General features: G+C 42.1%; 1 protein-coding gene across 1 annotated transcript in view; it reads right to left on the bottom strand.

The window, feature by feature from the left end:
* Nucleotides 1–15624, bottom strand: part of Abraxas2 (abraxas 2, BRISC complex subunit) — a 29641-nt gene extending 14017 nt beyond the window's left edge. The window contains exons 1-4 of the mRNA XM_050137304.1: nucleotides 15509–15624; nucleotides 9807–9897; nucleotides 7306–7342; nucleotides 4782–4848 (exon numbers count right to left, since the gene is read on the bottom strand). Coding sequence (XP_049993261.1) covers nucleotides 4782–4848; nucleotides 7306–7342; nucleotides 9807–9897; nucleotides 15509–15607 — 294 coding nt within the window. The 5' untranslated portion in view covers nucleotides 15608–15624. The remainder of the gene's footprint in view (nucleotides 1–4781; nucleotides 4849–7305; nucleotides 7343–9806; nucleotides 9898–15508) is intronic.
* Nucleotides 15625–19655: the final 4031 nt, after the last annotated feature.

Raw genomic sequence — 19655 nt, 5'->3', positions numbered from 1 at the left:
TTAAGGTGAGGGTGTCGAGCGTGTGCACAAGATCAAACTTAGGAAAGCACACATTAAGTGCATTTGTCACATGCCCACAGTACAGTCTGGGTTTAAAGGTTAGCATTACTAGTGCTGCGTACGGCACAGCCAAGCTGGCTGGTGAGCTAGACTTTCAGAATACGCCTCATAATGTGGCCCGCTGAACACACAAGAACATCTCTACACAAGAATCTCAGCTAGTCAAATTACTAAGTGTGAAGAATCTTAGAAGTATGTTAAAATATAATACTTTTGAAAACTCTGAGAAGACCTGGGAGTACTGATTTACTGTCCCTAAGTCTCAACAGTAACATGTCAGTAATTTGAAAACACTGAGAAATTCATTTTTCACTTCATGTCATAATTCTACATTATACCACTGATGAATAAACATATTTTGTTTTTTAATTAAAAAAGCATGTGTACACAACACACATATAGACACAGCCATGCACAGATTTGATGATTAAAGACTTTTATCTTTCATTGGATCTGTTGTTTGTTATGTTTTACCATGTTCTTCTCTTAAAATATACTATTTGTAACACTTCCCTGAGAATTTCATACCTGTGTCAACTCCTCCCTCTAACTCCTCTCAGATCCACTGCTTGCTAACTGCTAATTATTCTGTTCATCGATTTCCTCTATAGTATTAAGCAATCCTTAATTCAAAATCCATACCAAAAAAAAAAGAGGTGATTTGACATCTGTTGGCAGTTTTAAGCGAATTTCTCTCACCATTCTAAGAAGCAGAGGTGAAGTTGCCAAATTCATACTGGCGATATCTACAGTTCTGTATTTTTGGGTTAGTAGATAGGCTACTTGGAAGCTCACTGAGAAACTAGGTCACCAGCACTAAAAAGCACAGTTTGGATGGCTGCATCTAGGCCAGGATGAAGAATCAGGGACCTCTCTCTCTAAACCTTGTCTGTACCCTTTCATAGTTGAATTTTCACAGACTTTCCTCTCATGCCTCAGTATCCACTGACATTTGGGCACACTGACCAACTTGCTCAAGTGTTCTCCTGGTCCTTACAATGCTACCGAAAAGCTGTTATGTCTGTTATTGTCTATTTCATAAAGGATGCTCTGATTTTAGAAGACTCAAAATCTCACCCACATGCTTGTCTTAACCTAAAACCTGAGGCCTATAAAACTGCAAGCACAGTATGTATTCTACTAGAATTGTACACTACTAGAGATTTTTACATGTATGTATATGTGGGTGCATATGTGTACAAGTGCATGTGCACATATGTGCATATATATGATTATGTGTGATTATATATATGATTTTATATATATGACTATCTGAGAGTGAATCCATGTACCTTTCTATATTGAAGTGCAGTCTCTCACTGGACTAGAAACTCTAGCCTAGCTAGCCAGCTTGCTCTGTAGAGTTTATCTCTACTTTCCAATTGGAATTACAGGTAGCTGCCACTCCCAACATACTTTGTATGTGTGTATTAAGATTTATTATTGTTTTTTTAAAGATTTTCTATGTATCTGAGTGTTTGCCTGTAGGTATCTGTGCGTAACCATGTGTGTTACAGTACCTACAGAGGCCAGAAGAGGGCACTGGGTCATCTGGAACTGTAATTACAGACAGTTGTGAGCTACCATGGGAACAAAATCCAGGTCCTCTGGGAAGAGCAACCAAACAATGCTTTTAATTGTGGAGCTATTTTTCCAGTCCTTATTATTTTTTTATTTTTTGAGAAATGGTTTTTCTATGTAGTACTGGTTGTCCTGGAGCTTGCTCTGTAGACCAGACTTGCCTTGAACTGTCTTACTATTTTTTTTTTTTTTTTGGTTTTTCGAGACAGGGTTTCTCTGTGGTTTTGGAGCCTGTCCTGGAACTAGTTCTTGTAGACCAGGCGGTCCATATATAGATGGATGGAAGGATGGATGGGTGGGTGGGTGGATAGATGAGTGGATGGATGGGTGGGTGGATGGATGGGTGGATGGATGGATGGCTGGGTGAACGAGTGGATGGGTGTATTAGACATTGACTGGCTCTTGTACATGCTAATCAAGCTTTCCACCATCATTTAGGTTTGTTTTTTGTTTTTGTTGCTGTGTTTTGAGGCAGGTCTTATTAAGTTGCCCAGGCCTTGAATTTTTGATCATCTTGCCTTAGTCTCCCTGGATTCTAGCATTGTAGATGTGTGAGGTGTGAGCTAGTTCACAGAGATCCGCCTGCCTCTGCCTCAAATACTATTTTTTTTAAGATTATTTATTTACTATGTATACAATATTCTGTCCACATGTATGGCTACTTGCCACCAGAGGGCACTAGATCTCATTATAGATGGTTGCGAGCTACCACGTGGTTTCTGGAACTTGAACTCAGGACCTCTGGAAAAGCAGCTAGCAGCCAGTGCTCTTATCCTCTGTGCCATCTCTTCAGCCTCTCCCTTACTATTTTTTTAATGAGTATTTTGCCTGTGCAAAATTTTAAGTGTACCACAAGTGTGCAGTGCCAATGGAGACCAGAAGAGAGAGCGCATCAGATCCAGAACTTGAACAACAAATTGAGAGCCATCATTGTGGGTGCTGGAAACCAAACTTCAGTCCTCTGCAAAAGAGGTAAGCACTCTAAACTGCTAAGCTATCTCCCCAGCATACCCAGCTTGTATGTGGGTTCTGGGAACCTGAACTCCTATCCTTATGCTTGCAAGGCACACACTTTATCCACTGAGCCTTCTCCCTTCCCAATATGGACTGGTGGTTTTGAGTACTATAAAAAAACAAGAAACATGCCGGGCGGTGGTGGCGCATGCCTTGAATCCCAGCACTTGGGAGGCAGAGGCAGGAGGATCTCTGTGAGTTCGAGGCCAGCCTGGACTACAAGAGCTAGTTCCAGGACAGGAACCAAAAGCTACGGAGAAACCCTGTCTTGAAAATCAAAAAAAAAAAAAAGAAACAAACAGGCTAAGCAAGCCATGAAGAGTAAGCCAAGAATCAGTAGTCCTCCATGGCCTCTATATCAGCTTCTGCCTCTAGGCTGCTGATTTCTCTGGATAATGAACCACATGCTGTTAGATGAAATATATCCTTATTTTGGTCCTGGTATTTCTCACACCAATAGAAACTCTAAGTAGTTGGCATGTAGATGCTGGGAATGGAACTCAAGTCTTCTACAAGAGTAAATATGCTCACTGAGCCACATTTTCACCCCACCATTTATTTTTTAAAATCTAATGTATATGTCTGTGTGTGCCTTGTGTGTGCAGAAGCCACAGGCAGTTGTGAGTTGCCCAACACGGGTGCTAGAACTGACTGTGGGACGTGTGGAAGAGCAGCACGTACTCTTGGCCTCTGAGCCATCTCTCTAGTCACTACATTTTTGGAGGTTTGGTGTGTGGATGTTGTTGTTTTGAGACAGGGTGTCAAGTAACCCAGACTGGCCTTCCGTTTAAAATGTAGCCAATGATGACCTTCAACTCCTGATCCTATAATCTCTGCTTCTCAGGTCCTGGGAGTACAGGCATATACAACCATGCCCAGCATAATTTACATTTTTCAGGATTACTGTCTTGAATATAATATAAATAATATCAGTATATCTTTATGAGGTTTCACCCTAAGCTCTCCCTTAAGAACAGCTGAGGAGCTATAGCAACTGAAGGCTGCTGAAGAAGTGGAAGTCATTTTTCTTTGGCTCCGTGAAACACTGGTAGATTACTCATGTACATCTAGGCAGAATGAACTGGACTCAGTGAGTTAAAAAACCAAAGAGGAATCCCAGCGCTTGGGAGGCAGAAGCAGGTGGATCTCTAAGTTAGAGACCAGCCTGGTCTATAGAGTGAGTTCCAGGACAGCCAGAACTACACAGGGAAACTTAGTCTCAAAGAACCAAAACCAAACCAAACCAAACCAAACAAACAAACAAACAAAAACAGGACATGATGAAAGGGACAAATGCTAGGGAGAGGTCTAAGTAGAATAGGGGAGGTTAGAGTTAGACATGATCAAGATACACACTACAAATGCATGAAATTGTTAGTTTAAAATATTTCTAAAACTAAAAAAATCCTACGAAATTACTTTTCAGATTATAAACTAAAAAGAATGAACCATCTAGAGTCATTTGGACTACTGTTAACTTTCTATATTAAAGTTTCTTTTTTCCCTCTGAGACAGGGTTCTCTGTGTCCTGGCTATCCTGAAACTCAGTCTGCAGACCAGGCTTGCCTCAAAGTCACAAAGATCTGCTTGCTTCTGCCTCCTGAGAGCTAGCATCAAAAGTGTATGCCACCACTGCCTGGTTTAAAGCTAATTTTCTTGCTTCCAAATTTTCCTAAATGAGATCACATTATAAATACCCCCCTCCCGATACATTGTAATGTTTCAAATCTGTAATTTACCTGTAAAATCTACTTACAATGCTAGGCAGTGGTGGCGCATGCCTTTAATCCCAGCACTCGGGAGGCAGAGGCAGGCAGATCTCTGTGAGTTCGATGCCAGTCTGGTCTACAAGAGCTAGTTCTAGGACAGGCACCAAAGCTATAGAGAAACCCTGTCTCAAAAAAACAAAACAAAACAACAACAACAAAAACCCCAAATGTACTTACAAGGTCAGAAGTGTAGCTCAATGGCAGAGCACTTGCCTAATGTGCCCAAAGTCCTGGGTCTGATTTCCAGCACCAAGAGAAAATACTTGATACATACTGGTTATCATGAGCTCTAACTGTTCTTCCTTTTGTGTGCTAAGGTATGACTTCAAAACAGATCAAGCAATACATAAAACATACCTTTCTCCGATCTTTAAGGATTCTGTCCAAACTCTCTTCATTCACTTTGCTTGCATAATCATAAAAACTGTTGTTTTAAAGAAGGAAAAAATTAATTAAAATGCTATAGTACTATGACATAGGCATAACCACAGGGCCCTACAGAACATCTAACCCTAACAGATGCAACTGCTCCTTCTCAAAGCTCTGTAAACAGAAATCAGCTTAAGTGCTTTCTTGATAGGAAGCTACATTTTGTTAACAAATACTACTCAAGAAATTGCTACATTCAAAAGACATTCCTTTCATGTGTGGGAAGTAATCAAGTAATTACAAAATGTGTGGTTTCAAATGGCTCCACTACTTTGTTTCTATGTATCAATTACTTATGAAAAAAAGATAACAGCAACTCATTTTCTGAGAAATGAACATTTGTGGAATGTTTAACAGACCCTCCACTGGATGCTTTTTTATTACATGTTCTAGCCACAGTGCTGAGTATAAGTTCATCCCAATTCAACCGGGTTTTCTGCTATTTTTGTAGGAAGAGACAGCAAAGCTAACCAACTGGTCCAAACTGCAGAGCTAGTGGGAACAGAACAACAGGACCGGAAGCCAAGTCTGGCAAGCTTCAAACAATGTGCTCACCTCCAAAACAAACCGAGACCAGTCAGATGTACTGACACAAGGGTCCTTGTCCCTGGTTATGGTCTTAGAAATGCCATCCTCCTCCACCACATGCCCAGGCCCCAAAGGCAGGAAGGCTTCCAGGATACAGGGAAAGAACTGACTTGGAGATCAGGAGATGCCAGCTCCAGCCCAGCTGCACTTCTCACTTCAGGATCTGGGACAGACTACTTACCCTACCTGGTCTTCTCCCATTTTGCAAAGTAAGAAGCTTGGAGTATATAGGTGATTTCTAAGATTTCCTTCAGCTCTAAGTAGGAGTCAGTCCCTGTTCTGAATGTTCTGTGCCAGCAATGTTTGTGGGATTACTCAGGAGGGAAAGACAGAGCATGCCCAGTGAAGCTCTGACAGTCAGGCCAGAACACATCCACAGCCAGACAGAGGTAATATATGGACCAAAACCTCATCATCTTTCCAGATGAACCCATGGCTGCTCACCTGGTGTCCCTACTCCTCTTTCAGTTAAATAGAAATGGAAAGAGTTGAGGTCCTTGGCTACTTTATGGCTTCATGTGAATACAGCCACCATGCTTAATGTCATTCCTCTGAAATAACTGAGGAATAAGGGTGTGTGTGTAGGGTGAGGAGCGACAGAAGTCCCCAAGAGAGGCTGGGTGCCTGTAGAGGGGTGAGTGTAAAGGCAGAAGGGGACAAACAATAGGAAGAACCAGGCAAAGTAACTAGAAGGGATGAAAGAAGTGTATGAATATTAAGAACACCGAAGACAAGATGGGCATGGTGGCACGTATCTTTAATTCTAGTACTTGGGAGGCAGAGGCTGGGGGATCTCTGTGAGTTTGAAACCAATTTGGTCTACAGTTAGTTCTAAGTCAGCCAGGGCTACATAATGAGATCCTGTCTCAAATAACAATGAGTAATGTTTATGTGGGCACACTGGAAGGAATGCACGGGCCTGGCTTTAGGGAGGGAAGGGGGAAGAAGCAGAGCCCGGAGAGCTTTCTGAAATACACATACCAGTCCTCAGGTGGAAGGGTATGGGTTAAGAAAGAAGAGACAGATGACTGGGGATGCACATCAGTAGTAGAGGGCTTGCTCAGCAAGTGCAGGACCCTCCATTCATCCAGTCACAATGACAGACGCCTGGTGCTGGTCTGGGAGCATCTGCTTTTCCCTACAGGTGTCACTCTCCTGCGTCTTTCCTTCAGAATGTCTCTATTACAGAACTGATGAATATTAACTTAAATACAAAAAACGAAACTTATGGGTTTTTGTTGTTTGAAAGATAAGCTCACTGTGTAGCCCTGGTTAGCCTTGAACTCACAAAAATCTACCTGCCTCTACCTTTCAAGTGCTGGAATTAAAGGCGTGCACTACCACTAACTGGCTCTTTAAAATAAAAGCTGATCACTAAACATTTTTTTCCTCAAAATCAAATTTACATCTATATGTGATGTCTCTAAATAATTTTAGCTCTATGTCATCTTTGATTAACTTTCTAAGTAAAGAACTCTTGACAGGGATGCTGAGGGAGAGGAAAGCTCAATCTAAACCACTGATACAATGATTTGCCACGTCCCTGCTTCCCTTTTCCCACTCAAGCACAGTCCCTCAAACACAGTTATTATCCAATAAATATGATTTTGGAACCAGCTGTAGTAGTGCACTTGAGAAGGAAGATCATGAATGCAAGGCTAGCCTGGGATACACGGCAAGATCTTTTGTGAAGCAACAAACAACAACACATGCGCGCGCACTCACACACAAAACCCAGAAAAAAGCTTTAAATAGATTCTGAATACCCTTAATTATACTTATAATCAATTACAGGCCTAAATTTACTAGTTTCAAACAACTTTTTCAATGAGGACCCAAAACTACAAAACCACATGTGGCTTACCTAAAAAGTTTTGAGCAGGGCTGATGGTTATGAATTTCTGTAATCAGACAAAGGGGGAAAAAAATCAGTTAATCATGTAAGGCATAGGCAATTATAAAACAGCTCAGGATTTTTTTCAAACCCAAAATTTAGGATAACCAAGACCATTTTCTTCTTGTAAACAGTGCCATGTATATGCCATGAAGGCAGTTGACTGCTTCCCACTACGGCAAGAGACAGAGTCTCAGAACAAAGCAGACCGGAGAGTGAGAGCTCCGCCTCCGCTTCTCTGTGTGATGAGTGCACATCTGACAGCTTTTATTCAGGAACACGAAGCTATTGTACAACTTACTCAATCTTACCTATTTAAACAAAGCATCACAGGAAAAAGTAGCCACTGACTGGAAGCATTTAATCAAACTGGATAAAAGCTGTGGGGACAGCTCTGGAAGAGAAGGGCCTCAACTTTCCTACCATTAATAACCCTCTAATGATGCCTGACACTTGGGCCAGGTGTTTGGAATGCTGAATGTCTATTAACTCTTTCAAAGCTGGTTGGTATTAAGGGAAACAGTCATTTATAAGATAGATCCTAACAGCTTCTAAAAAGATGCTGGGATTAAACAGAATGAACAATTTCTTCAGCCACATCAGGGGTCCACAAGCTGGTATTTTAGGAGAGCATGAGACTAACTGACTATTCAATTCTATTTACCACATTCTCCTAGAGAGTGACTCATCACCCGCTGTTTAAAAAAAGACACAGCCTTGGGATTTTAGGCAATAGTTTTACCTCAATTAAAATAAAACCAAAGCCTTTGAGGCCACGCTATTCTCACTAGTTAAGGCTCCCAAAACACATGTATAAATGTAGAACTGTCACCAAAAAGAAGAGTTCATTCGCTTCACTATGGCATCAATACACAATGCAAACAAGAAAACCTCATCTATAAAATTCCCTTCTTTTGATGCTTAAAATGATACAGTACACTACCTTAAATTATTTAGACACTGTTAGTCACTGAGATCTGGAACATGGTTAGCAAAAATACTACTTAGGATTTAGGAAAAAGAAAACTTATCTTTTACTTTAAAGATAACACTATTTTGTTTACTGAAAGTCCTGGAGGAAATTCTGAAGTCTGAACAAGTAGTCCTCAAGCTAATTGTCCAGCAGTGTCCTTTTTAATCTACAAGTCAGATTAGAGCAGTGGTTCTCAACCTTCCTAATGCGATGACCCTTTAAGACAGTTCTTTGCTGGGTGGTGCATGCCTTTAATCCCAGCACTCAGCAGAGACAGGTAGATCTCTGTGAGTTCAAGGTCAGCATGGTCTACAGAGCGAGCAACAGGACAGGCTCCCAAGCTACAGAGAAACTCTGTCTCGAAAAAAGAAAAAAAGGAAAAAAAAATAAAACAACAAAACAACAGTTCATCTGTGGTGACCCTCAACCATAAAATTATTTTCATTGCTACTTAATAACCATACTTTTGCTGTTCTGACTCACATTGTAGTTATCTGGTATGCAGGATATCGGATATGCAACCCCTATGAAAGGACTGTTTGAATCCCAAAGGAGTCGTCACCCACAGGTTGAGAACCACTGGATCAGGGGCATACAGACATGCTCTAGGCATGTAGCTCATGGCAGAAAGCTTGTCTAGTATTTGTGGAGGCCTGGGATTTCATACCCAATACTTAAATAAACAAGTAGCTAGAATATATACTGGAAGTGCAACTGTACACTTACTTAACTGCATCTGGGAATTTAGATATTTTTAACAAAGCATTTTTGTGTTTGCAACAATCATGGTATGCGTGTGAAGGTCAGAGAACAATTTAGTATTTCCTATCACTACATGGGTCCAATGGCTCAACCTCAAGATATTATCGTAGGAAGTGCCTTTTCCTACTGAGTTATTTCACTGGCCTTGCATCTATCAATTTAAACTTTATTTACTACATGTATTTTGAGAACCTAGGTGCAAATAATAAATAACTACATACAAAGACACCTTATGAAGTAAAATTCTACTACTCAGAATTTTAATATGCATTTGTGTCTGTGTGTGCACCTGTGTGTGCCAAGACATAGGTGTGGAGGTCAAAGAACAACTTTCAGGAGCTGGTTCTCTCCTTCTATCACGTGGATTCCAAGGCTCAAACTCAGTTTGTTGGGCTTAACAGCAAGTCCTTTTACTCAGTGAGCCATCCTGACAGCTCGTTTTTTTAGAATTTTAGAGAGTAAAGCAAAAGCTCTTGAACCTCCTGCCTCTACCTCCAGAGTTAGGCTTGATTCTAGAAGACCTGGGTTTGATTCCCAGGACCCACATAGTGGCTCACAACTGTCTGTAACTCCAATTCCAAGGTAACAGAAGCCTTTCTCTGGCCTCTACATCTTCAGGTTTCCAAGGGCACCAGGCACACACATAATACACAAACATGGGTACAGGCAAAATGCCCAAACATTTAAAATAAAAATTATATAAAAAAGATATTTCTAAGGACAATGACAAGCTTACCAATTACTTGCAGAAACTCTGTATTGCTGATCTGTGAGTCACTGATGCTGAACGTCTCCTCTTGTCTTACCTCGCCCAGCAAAAACCCTTCCTAAAACAACAGGAGAAAATAACTGGTTAAACTTAAAGATAATTTTTCCTAAAATTAAAAGGAAATGAGGACTACTATTTTATATCAATTTTAGCAATACTCCAAATAAGGCATGTAGCATGTGAAGTGCTGTTTTATAAACCAGCAACATGACCACAGCAAGCTTAGATGCCTGTTAACTGGATTGTATGGAAGAAAATGTTCCCAAATGACATATCATTGTAAACCAACAAGCATTTCTTGTTTTTAGATGAGTTCATTACTTATCCTAGTCAGTTCCATAGCATGCTAGACACTCTCAGGAAGCAAAAATATGCCACAGTTGCTTTCTTAAAACTTTATATAACTTACTTTATTGGTTTAAAAAATACCACTAATGACGAAAAAATAAAAACAATGACAGGATACAGTTGGCATGAGAAATCAGGATTTCACACAGCACACTTGCTTCCATCTAATAAACGCAGAACTTTATTTACACCTGTGGAGAACATCTATCAACACAGTCAACATGGAATTCCTTTGCAAATTACCAGTTAGAGCACTTGCTGCTATGCTCAGTATAAACATGGCTGGTAAGAATATACCCTAAAAGTCAAAACAACCCTCCTGCAGAGAGGATGAATTGCAGAAAGATTACATTATCTTGTAATCTCTCTCCTGGATAACCCAGGGCTTATTCCTTCCCTTTGCTCAAATGGCACCTCAACTAGGAAGCTTTGCCCGACTAACACGGGAAATCACATCTGCCAGGCACTCTGTCCCTTGTACCCCACCTTCATTGTCTTCTCATTATCTACAGGTTATAGACTTACAGACATAAGCAATGCCCACTCTGGTTAAAATGTAAGCTAAGGAGCAGGCATCTGTGCTTGTTTACTGTTAGACTACTACACTTATGTCATGCCCAACCTTAGAGTTCACCAAATATCAATTGCATAAATTTTGCTGCAATAAAACCATGTTCTACATAATCCTCCATTCTATGCTGATCCACCACACCAGCCACAGAAGCTCCCCAAATTAAAAACATCTTCAGTTGCAAATGCACATCTATGGGTGAAAGGAGCAAGACAGATGCTTTGGGGCCTCACTTTTGTATTTGACTTGGGGAAGTGTCTGCTATGAGGACTTGCTGGGAGATGTGAGGCCCTGAGTTCAACCCAGAGCACTGCCAGCAACCCCAAAAGAGATGAAGAAGTATCTCAGATTTCCCAAATACAACACTCAGGGCATTCTTTAAATGCTGTGGAACAATCTTTGTACACTGTAAATATGTATTGTTCTCATTGTTAATAAAAAGCCGATTGGCTGATGGCTAGGCAGAATTTTTTGGGGCAGAGAAAATGCTACAAAGGAGAAGGATAGAGTCAGAGGAGACACCAGCCAGACAGAAAGGAAACAGACCATGCAGGAGGTAAAAGCCACGAGCCCAGGGGCAGCAAATAGGTTAATAGAAATGGGTGAATTTAAGTTGTACGAGCTGGTCAGTAATAAGCCTGAGTTACTGGCTGAGCATTTATAACTAATAATAAGTCTCTGAGTGGTTATTTGGGAAGTGCTGGCAGAACAGAGCTGATCACAGACCTGACGAAAAACTCCACCTACATTTAACTCTAACTAATATACAGGTTTCATTTACAAAATCAAATCTTGGGTTGGGGATGCATGTGGTTCAGTAGTAGAATACCAAGATTCAATCCCCACACTGCAGAGAAAAAGACAGAAGAATCCCCTCATACTCAAACAGATGTCTATGACTACTAGCTTGAGAAACTAACTAATACCAACTAACTGGTTATGGTGGTCCAAGCCAGTAGGCTATGTTGAAGAGGTTGATGTAGGAGGATTATGAGAAACACTAATAAACCTGTCTTATCAATTCTGAGTTTCATTACAAGGTATGTACCACTATGCCTGGCTGCAAACAAGCTTTTAATATATCTTAAATGTTACATAAAATTATTTACCTGAAATCCAAATTAACTATGTTCTGTATTTCCCTATTAGCCATAATAGTCCTCCAGCATGAGAAACAATGCTAAAACTCATATGAACCTGGGCATGGTTGCACACACTTTTAACTCCAGCACTGGTGAGGCAAAGGCAGGTGGCTCTCTGAGTTCTAGGTCAGTCTGGTCTACTTAAGGAGTTCTAGGATAGCCAAGGCCACATAGAGAGACCCAAAAACAAACAAAAAGCTCACATGACATTAACATTCTAAAGTTAACTAGGACTGTTTATTTATCACTGGTCTGGACTATCTCAGTCACTATTACATCAACATTTCTCAACCTGTGGGTCATGACCCCTTCAGGTCAAATGACCCTTTCACAAGGGTTTCATATCAGATATCCTGCATATCAGATATTTACATTATGATTCATAATGGCAGAAAAATCATAGTTATAAAGTACAATGAAAATAATTTTATGGTTGGGGGGGGTCACCACAAATAGGAGGAACTGTATTAAAGGGTTGTGACATTAGGAAGGGTGAGAACCACTTCATTACATTATAGCAGGAAGAGGCAAACCACAGGCCCATTCTGTTGATACATGGCCTACAAGCTAAGAATGGTTTCTACCTGTTCAAATGGTTGCAAAAATTAAAACAGATGTTCCACGAACTGTTAGAATCATCAGCCACTCAAGTTTCAGTGCTATAAATAAGCTCTTATTAGAACACAGTCACCTCATTTGTTCACGGTCTGCATTTCGTCTCCCCTTACAACAGCAGAATTGAAGAGTTGCTAAGCAGACCATGTGGTTCCAAAACTTTTTAAATAGAGAGAAAGTATTATCCTTTATTTTCTGGTCCTTTTCAGAAAATGTCCACTTTCTTCCACGAGTCAAAAACCCACTTAACAAAAACCCAACATCAGGCATAAGAAACTACTTTTGAGTTGGTCAGACTTCCAAGATGCAGTCTATTGCTATTGCCCTTGGTTGCCCCCAAGAGGTGGAAGAAGTTCCTGTTGCTGAAGACACACACCTTACACTTAAGAAATTGAGCTCAGAGGCCCTGAGCTGGGACAGACCTGAACACTCCCACCCCCATGCCCTGAGGACTAGCTTTCTTGGCACCAGAAGATACCATGCAAGCTTCCAAAGGAAGGAGGCAACCAACAGTCCTACCCAGCTGTAACACATCAGCGACCAGAATGTCCCAATAACCCTGTGGGTGCATTAGTGACACACATACCTTGACAGTAACCAACAGCTCTCTAGTTGGACTTAATTAAGATCTACGAAAAATGGAAAGCCATGCCTGGTACCATACAACTACTCAGTGCTAGTGCAGTCAGGGATCTATCTTGGAGAAGCTACAACCACTTAACTACACCAGCATGATCCCTAACAATAATCTAAATGTCTGTCCCTAACTCACAGAGAAGTAGTCCTCACCCCATAAAGGAAACACCTCTTTGCAACAGACGCACATCATTAGAGAAAACTACATCAACCCTGGAGCCCAGTTCCAGTCTATTCCCACAACCAAGGCTCAGAACATTGTGGAAAGCGGGCAAAAAGACTAAGCAAAAGAGGATCATGGAGTTTGCGTGAGTGTTAGAAGCTAAGCCCACAAAGTCTCACAAACATGATTGGCTAAACATGAGCTGAACAAAGATGACACCAACAGACAGATCAAAGTGCGAGGGTGGAAGCCCAGAAGGCCTCAGCCCTACACAAAGAACTACAGGTCACTAAGGAATGATGAGAGGGGGAGAAACAGTGTTCCCTAGGGGAAAGCACACCAATTGGCTATTCAAAACAAATGGTCAGCTTGAAAAAAATATATGAGTAACATTATACAGACTGAGCAGGTTAGATTTAGGAATAGATATGCATATATATATATATATAAAATAAGCATGCAATAACGATTAATTTAAAAAAAGAGACCATAGGTGGGTTTGGAAGAAAGAAAAGAAATGATGTAGTTATATTAAAATCTCAAAAAAGGAAAAAAAATTGTTTGTTAACCTTAGCACTATAGAATAATTTTGGCTTTCAACTAATTTTTGTAGACCAAACAAATGTGTAGAACAAACTCTTGGTTCTTCAACTTTAAAAATGACATTACTTTTAAGCATTCCACACTCATAACTGTGGTAAGGTTAATAGAAACTAGTGTAATTGCATAAAACACAATGCTAACTATGTACTTTATATAAAATTTCTAGCCTTATGTCTGGTATGAAATAAATATTAAGAAGATCACAATTAAATGACGAGCAATCTAAAGCTGGATATAATGGCATACCCCTAAAATTCCAGCAGTAGGAGGTTGGAGATAGGGTCAGGAGTTCAAAGCCAGCCTTGACCAAGTGACATTACCTCAAAACAGGAAAAAAAAAAGAGGGGGGAATAACAATTGCAAACAGGACTACAGCAATTTCTAGAAATACTGTTGAAGCTTCTTATCCTTACAATAATCTTGCCTTATACATAGACTAAGACATTCCTAGACACTCCATAAAAGAGCAGAGTAAAGTAGCACCCCTGAACTCCTAACTGTAGTCCATGGATACTAGGGAGATCACAACCACTTACGTTACTAAGTGGCTGGCTGAAATACCAAAGGCTACCACTGTTCAGAGCTGTCACTGAAAAAAAGAAAATATGCTGAATATATTCCTATCAGTAATCTCTGCCATCAACACTACAGAGCTGAAAAGACGAGGGAATTCATTCCACTCAATTTGCTAATGGAATCATCTCTCACAATCAGTTCGTATTAATGGAAGCGAAGACTACCAACATCAAAACAAATCCAATCCTCCTCCAGCCTTCGTTGTTTTGTAATGACAACCACAAGAGCCCACTCTCTTATTTAATGAAATTGAATCGTTCACCAATAATATCACTAAAAAAATCCCCCAATTGTGGACAAATTAATTATGTCCTGTAAAAGCATCTATATATATATATATATATATATATATATATATATCACAACTTCCAATCGGAGGTCAGTGTAAAATAAAGAGAGGCTATGCGCCTATGGACGCCACGGTCTGAGCGTTTCTCATCTCTCATATGTGGGCCTGTCACTTCCCTAGAAGACTAGTTCCGTGGATTAGAATGTTCGCTGAGGAACTAAACAAGCAACTTCAAGGAAGTGCGAACAGACTCTGCAGACGCCAGTTCCCATTCTCCATTTTCCACTAGGGTGAAAAAACACACGCACGACTGATAAGGACGAACGGTGACAGCTAAGACAACCCGGGAGGCCGGCAGGCAGGACTTGGTTCCTCTCCTTCTAGACTACAAGCCTGATCTCTTACTCCTTCCCGACCCGGGGTGCTCCTCGAGTCTGTAAGCCCGACTCTCAGCGAGCGGTAGGCACTTCAGACACCGGCGGGGCCCGGCACTAGAGGTCCGCCGGACTGACAACAGCTGTGCCGGGACCCGCCCGAGGCCGAGAGCGCCAAGGGAAGCGCCCGCGGGGAGCAGGAGCTGGAGGGGGGCGGGAGCCGCCTGGGCCACCGGTTTCTCGGCTTGGCCCCGGTACCGAGGCCTCCAGCGGTTCCCTGTAGGCCGCAGGCGCCGGCTCGAGGAGGAGGCCGAAGGCCCCCAGTGGCCACGGTAGGGGGCCCGGCACCTACGTGGTCGGCGTTGCTGTTGGCGCTGTGGAAACACACAGCGCTGAAGGTGTAGCCCGAAATGGAAGCCGCCATGATGGAAATCTCCACCTCCCCCATCATGCCCCGCGGAGGGCGCAGAGTATTCTGGACGCCCCGGTGCTGAGCATTCTGGGAAATGGAGTCTTCCAGGCGAGGACTGGGGAAATTAAGGATGCCAGATCACAGAGGCCCAGCACTTTCTGTTTACGTGTCCCTCAGACGGCTGCCTGTCTGTACAGCCTTGTTATAACCCAGTTTGTCCATTCTGCAAATGAGACTGAAGGATGAAAGGGCCGGAGATGATTCAAGCAATTGAACAGTTTGCGATTTGACACGGGAAAAGCACTATGTAATTTTATTCTGAACAGACCACTCTGCCTGCTTGGTTGAGACTAATGTCTAGGAGATGTGGAAAGGAAGGGAAGGCTACAATAATCCTGATTGCTGTAATGACAGGAGGACTTTGGTCAGAAGTAGTGGAGCTGATAAAACGATAGGATTCTGTATTGAAAACTAATTCAACTATGAGCTGTGTGGTGGCAAGAGGGTTGCAAATTTGAGGCCAGTCAAAGCTACATAGACTTGTTTCAACAAACAAAACCTACAAATATAGGAAAAGTCATAGAAGATAAAAGCAAGTAACTGGGAAAACTAAACTATCAAAGTTAGAAAAAAGAAACTCACCCCTCTCCCCCAAAAGGAAGAAAGACAGACAGACAGGAAGGGAGGGAAGGAGGGAGGGAGGGAGGGACGGAGGGAGGGAGGGACGGAGAGAGGGAGGGAGGGAGGTAGGAAGGAAGGAAGGAAAAAGTTCAAGGAAGGAACTAATTTTTTTTGCAACTTGTTGAAGCTTCAATGTTCTAAGGTGGCTCCTGGTTTCCCTATAAAGCTGCTTTTCCTTTCCCAAGTTCAGCAAATTAAACTGTTTCTGACAATTGCTCAAGGCAAAACCCTCGCAGTGAACCTTGACAATTCTTTGCTCTTGTTGCCCACATCAGATCAGCTAAAGCAATCTTCAAAATACACAGTCTTACAATTCACTACCAGCACACCTGCTACCCTGAACCAAACACCATCATCTTCTCTTCATTACAGTAACAGAGTCCCAGTTGGTGGCAATTTTGCTCCTAAAGGGCACTTGACATTGTTAGCATTTATTTTCCAATGCCAAACTCTGGGGAAGGAGCTAAACTCAGCAAAGGCCTCACAACACAGCCAATGACAGGTCATGTTAATGTTTAAATATAAAGTGTCAGTCACACTTGGCCAGCCTCCAAACCCCCCCCACCCCTAATTTCTGATTGTGTTTTCTGCTTCTGCTATCTTGGCTGGCTTGACTTCAGCTATGGTAGTGGCCCTTTTGCTTTCTGGAAGCACTGAAATTTCAATCAGGCCACAGTGCCTTGACTTTTGTTGTTTCCTCTGCCTAGGATGCTGATCTCCTGGACAACTAACTGCATGACTCCCTGTTTTATGCCTGCTCTAGGCATTCTGAAAGGCCATCCAGCTTGCTGGAGTGATTGGCTTAGCCTGGCTACTGGGGAAGTTTTCCATTAACAGCTCCCAACGTACATCTCCTGAAACTGTTCCCTGAGAAAGACAACCTCATTTTCCAGCAGCTGTACTCTTTAGCTCAGCTACTTCTCTCGGTTTAAGACTGCATGCCTAAGTGCCACCCACAAAGGGCTGGGCCCTCCTACATCCATGAACAATTGTTAGACATTAAATCTGATGGTTCACTTTTCAAAGTTTCCTCAAGCCAGCTCAGATCCAGCTAGACGTGAACCTGCTAGTCTGTCTAGTCCTCCTACCCCTAAACTTTAACCAAGCTTGCTTACAAGGTCATTGTGTTTGATAAGCTTTAAAATAAGCAGGATATGGGGTGATGGTGGCACATCCTTTTGATCCCAGCACTCAGGAGGCAGAAGTAAGGTGAGACTCTGTGAGTTCAAGGCCAGCCTGGTCTATGAGTAGAGTTTTAGGACAGCCAGGGCTATGAGAGAAACCCTGTCTAGAAAAACAAAAATAAAATGAAATAAGTAGAATGTAAATCATGGAGATAGACCCACACATGGTTTTTGTTGTTAGGATTGTACCCTTCTAGTTATTCAAAAAAGGAAAGAAAGATCATTTGTTAGGGTGTATAACTGAGTTATGCACTCAGTTTGTAGGCTTGCAACATTATGGTTTGTAAGAGTAGCAAAATTACAGTTATGAAGATACAACGAAATAATTTTACGGTCGGAGGTCACCATAACATGAGGAACTGTGCTAATCACAGTGTTGGGAAGGTTGAGAGCCGCTGAGCTAGTGGGTCCTTTACCTGATATACTTAAGACCAGAGTTATTTCAGATTTTGGAGCTGTTTGGATTCCAGATGTTTGGATTAGTGATCATGATAATTGGCTTTTGTCAACTTGACACAAATCTAGACGTACCTGGGGAAAAGGGAATCACAATGGAGGAATTGCCTCCATCAGATCAGCCTCTGAACATGTCTATGGCACATTTTCCTGATTGCCAACTGAGTGAGAAGGATTCAACTGACTGTGAGCAGGGCCATCCTTGGGCTTGTGGGTCTGAGCTATTTAAGAAGGTAGCTGAGCCGGGCAGTGGTGGCGCACGCCTTTAATCATAGCACTTGGGGCGCAGAGGCAGGCGAATCTCTGTGAATTCCAGGCCAGCCTGGTGTACAGAGTGAGTTCCAGGTCCTCCAAGGCTATAGAAACCCTGTCTCAAAAAACCAACCAACCAACCAACCAACCAACCAACCAACCAACCAACCAACCAGTTTAACCAAAGCAAAGCAAAGCAAACCAAACATAAGAAGCTCACATCAAAGCAGAAGGGGGAAAAGGAGTGGGGGAGGTAAGGAGGTTTTTCTGGAAGTGTGTTCCCTGGTACTGGCTGTTGCATGGTCAAAGAAGGAAAAGCTATGCCCTTCATCTTGGATTTGTCAAATGGGAAATGCTTGAGGATTCTGGGAAGCATAGTTCCTAAGGAACTGTGGGTAGGCACTTTGCCAGTCAGCAGGGATCAAAAAACAAAACAAAAACAAAAACCAACCAACCAACCAACCAACCAACCAAAAACCAAAACCAAGGTTGGCAAGTTCATGTTTTGCAGGTCTGCCTTTGGTCTCGTGAAACTGTTACTCAAAGACAGGGGCCATATTCCTTATATACTTTTGCTTTTACCTTGTGCTAGGCAGTTTGCCCAATGGAACTTCTCCCCCCCACACTGCCACAACTCCCCCTTCCCTGGGTGATCAGAGGCGGTGCTCCCACAGCCCTGGGGACTAAGCAGTCAGAATAATCCTTCCTGGAGTCAGGGAAGGGATTTGGTATAAACCATGGTTTTTCCCGGGGCTCCATACCAAAAACTGTTTACAGCTCTCATCGCACACACAGCGAAAGCATTTCAAGTGTTGACAAGACACTGGGCTGAAGGCAGGCTTATCTTTCATGGCTGCTTCTTAATTAAAAACTGAAGGGGCTGGAGAGATGGCTCAGAGGTTCAGAGCACTGACTGCTCTTCCAGAGGTCCTGAGTTCAATTCCCGGCAACCACATGGTGGCTCACAACCATCTATGAGATCTGGCGCCCTCTTCTGGTGTGTGGGAAGCAGAGTGTTGTACACATAATAAATAAATAAATTAATTTAAAAAAAAAAAAAACTGAAAACTTTTAAAGAACCAGTCCCTCACATTCAGACTTGCTTTCTGTAGCATCTACAGTCTAGAAAAGATGAAAACAGCTACTTGCCCAGGGCGGCACTAATTGGCTGTGGTATCCGGTGGTTTTATTGCTCTGTAATAAGGTTACTTACTCTCTTTCCCGAGTTCTTTAATCACTATGTACATGGATTTCCATCTGCCCTTTACTTTATTCTTTATTGCCAGAAGATCTTGGAACACCATTTGTAGAAGAAGATGAACTGTAAACCGGGAGGGCAACCGTTGCTGCCATTTACCTCAAGGGACTTGTTATTGGGCTTCTGTCTGTGGAGTCAACAGAAATGTAGCCTTGGAAACAAGTTCTCGTTGGAAGGTGGCTTGTTAGGGGACTCTGGGATCCTTGCCGAGGACATTCGACCACGAGTGCTTTGACAATTTCATGGCTACTACAGA

The sequence above is a fragment of the Alexandromys fortis genome, unplaced genomic scaffold (assembly GCF_014885135.2).
Source record: "Alexandromys fortis isolate MF-2015 unplaced genomic scaffold, M_Fortis_MF-2015_v1.1 scaffold_3, whole genome shotgun sequence".
In the NCBI taxonomy this organism is placed as follows: Eukaryota; Metazoa; Chordata; class Mammalia; order Rodentia; family Cricetidae; genus Alexandromys; species Alexandromys fortis.
The sequence above is the reverse complement of the archived record's forward strand: the minus strand, read 5'-3'. Positions and strand labels throughout refer to the sequence as shown.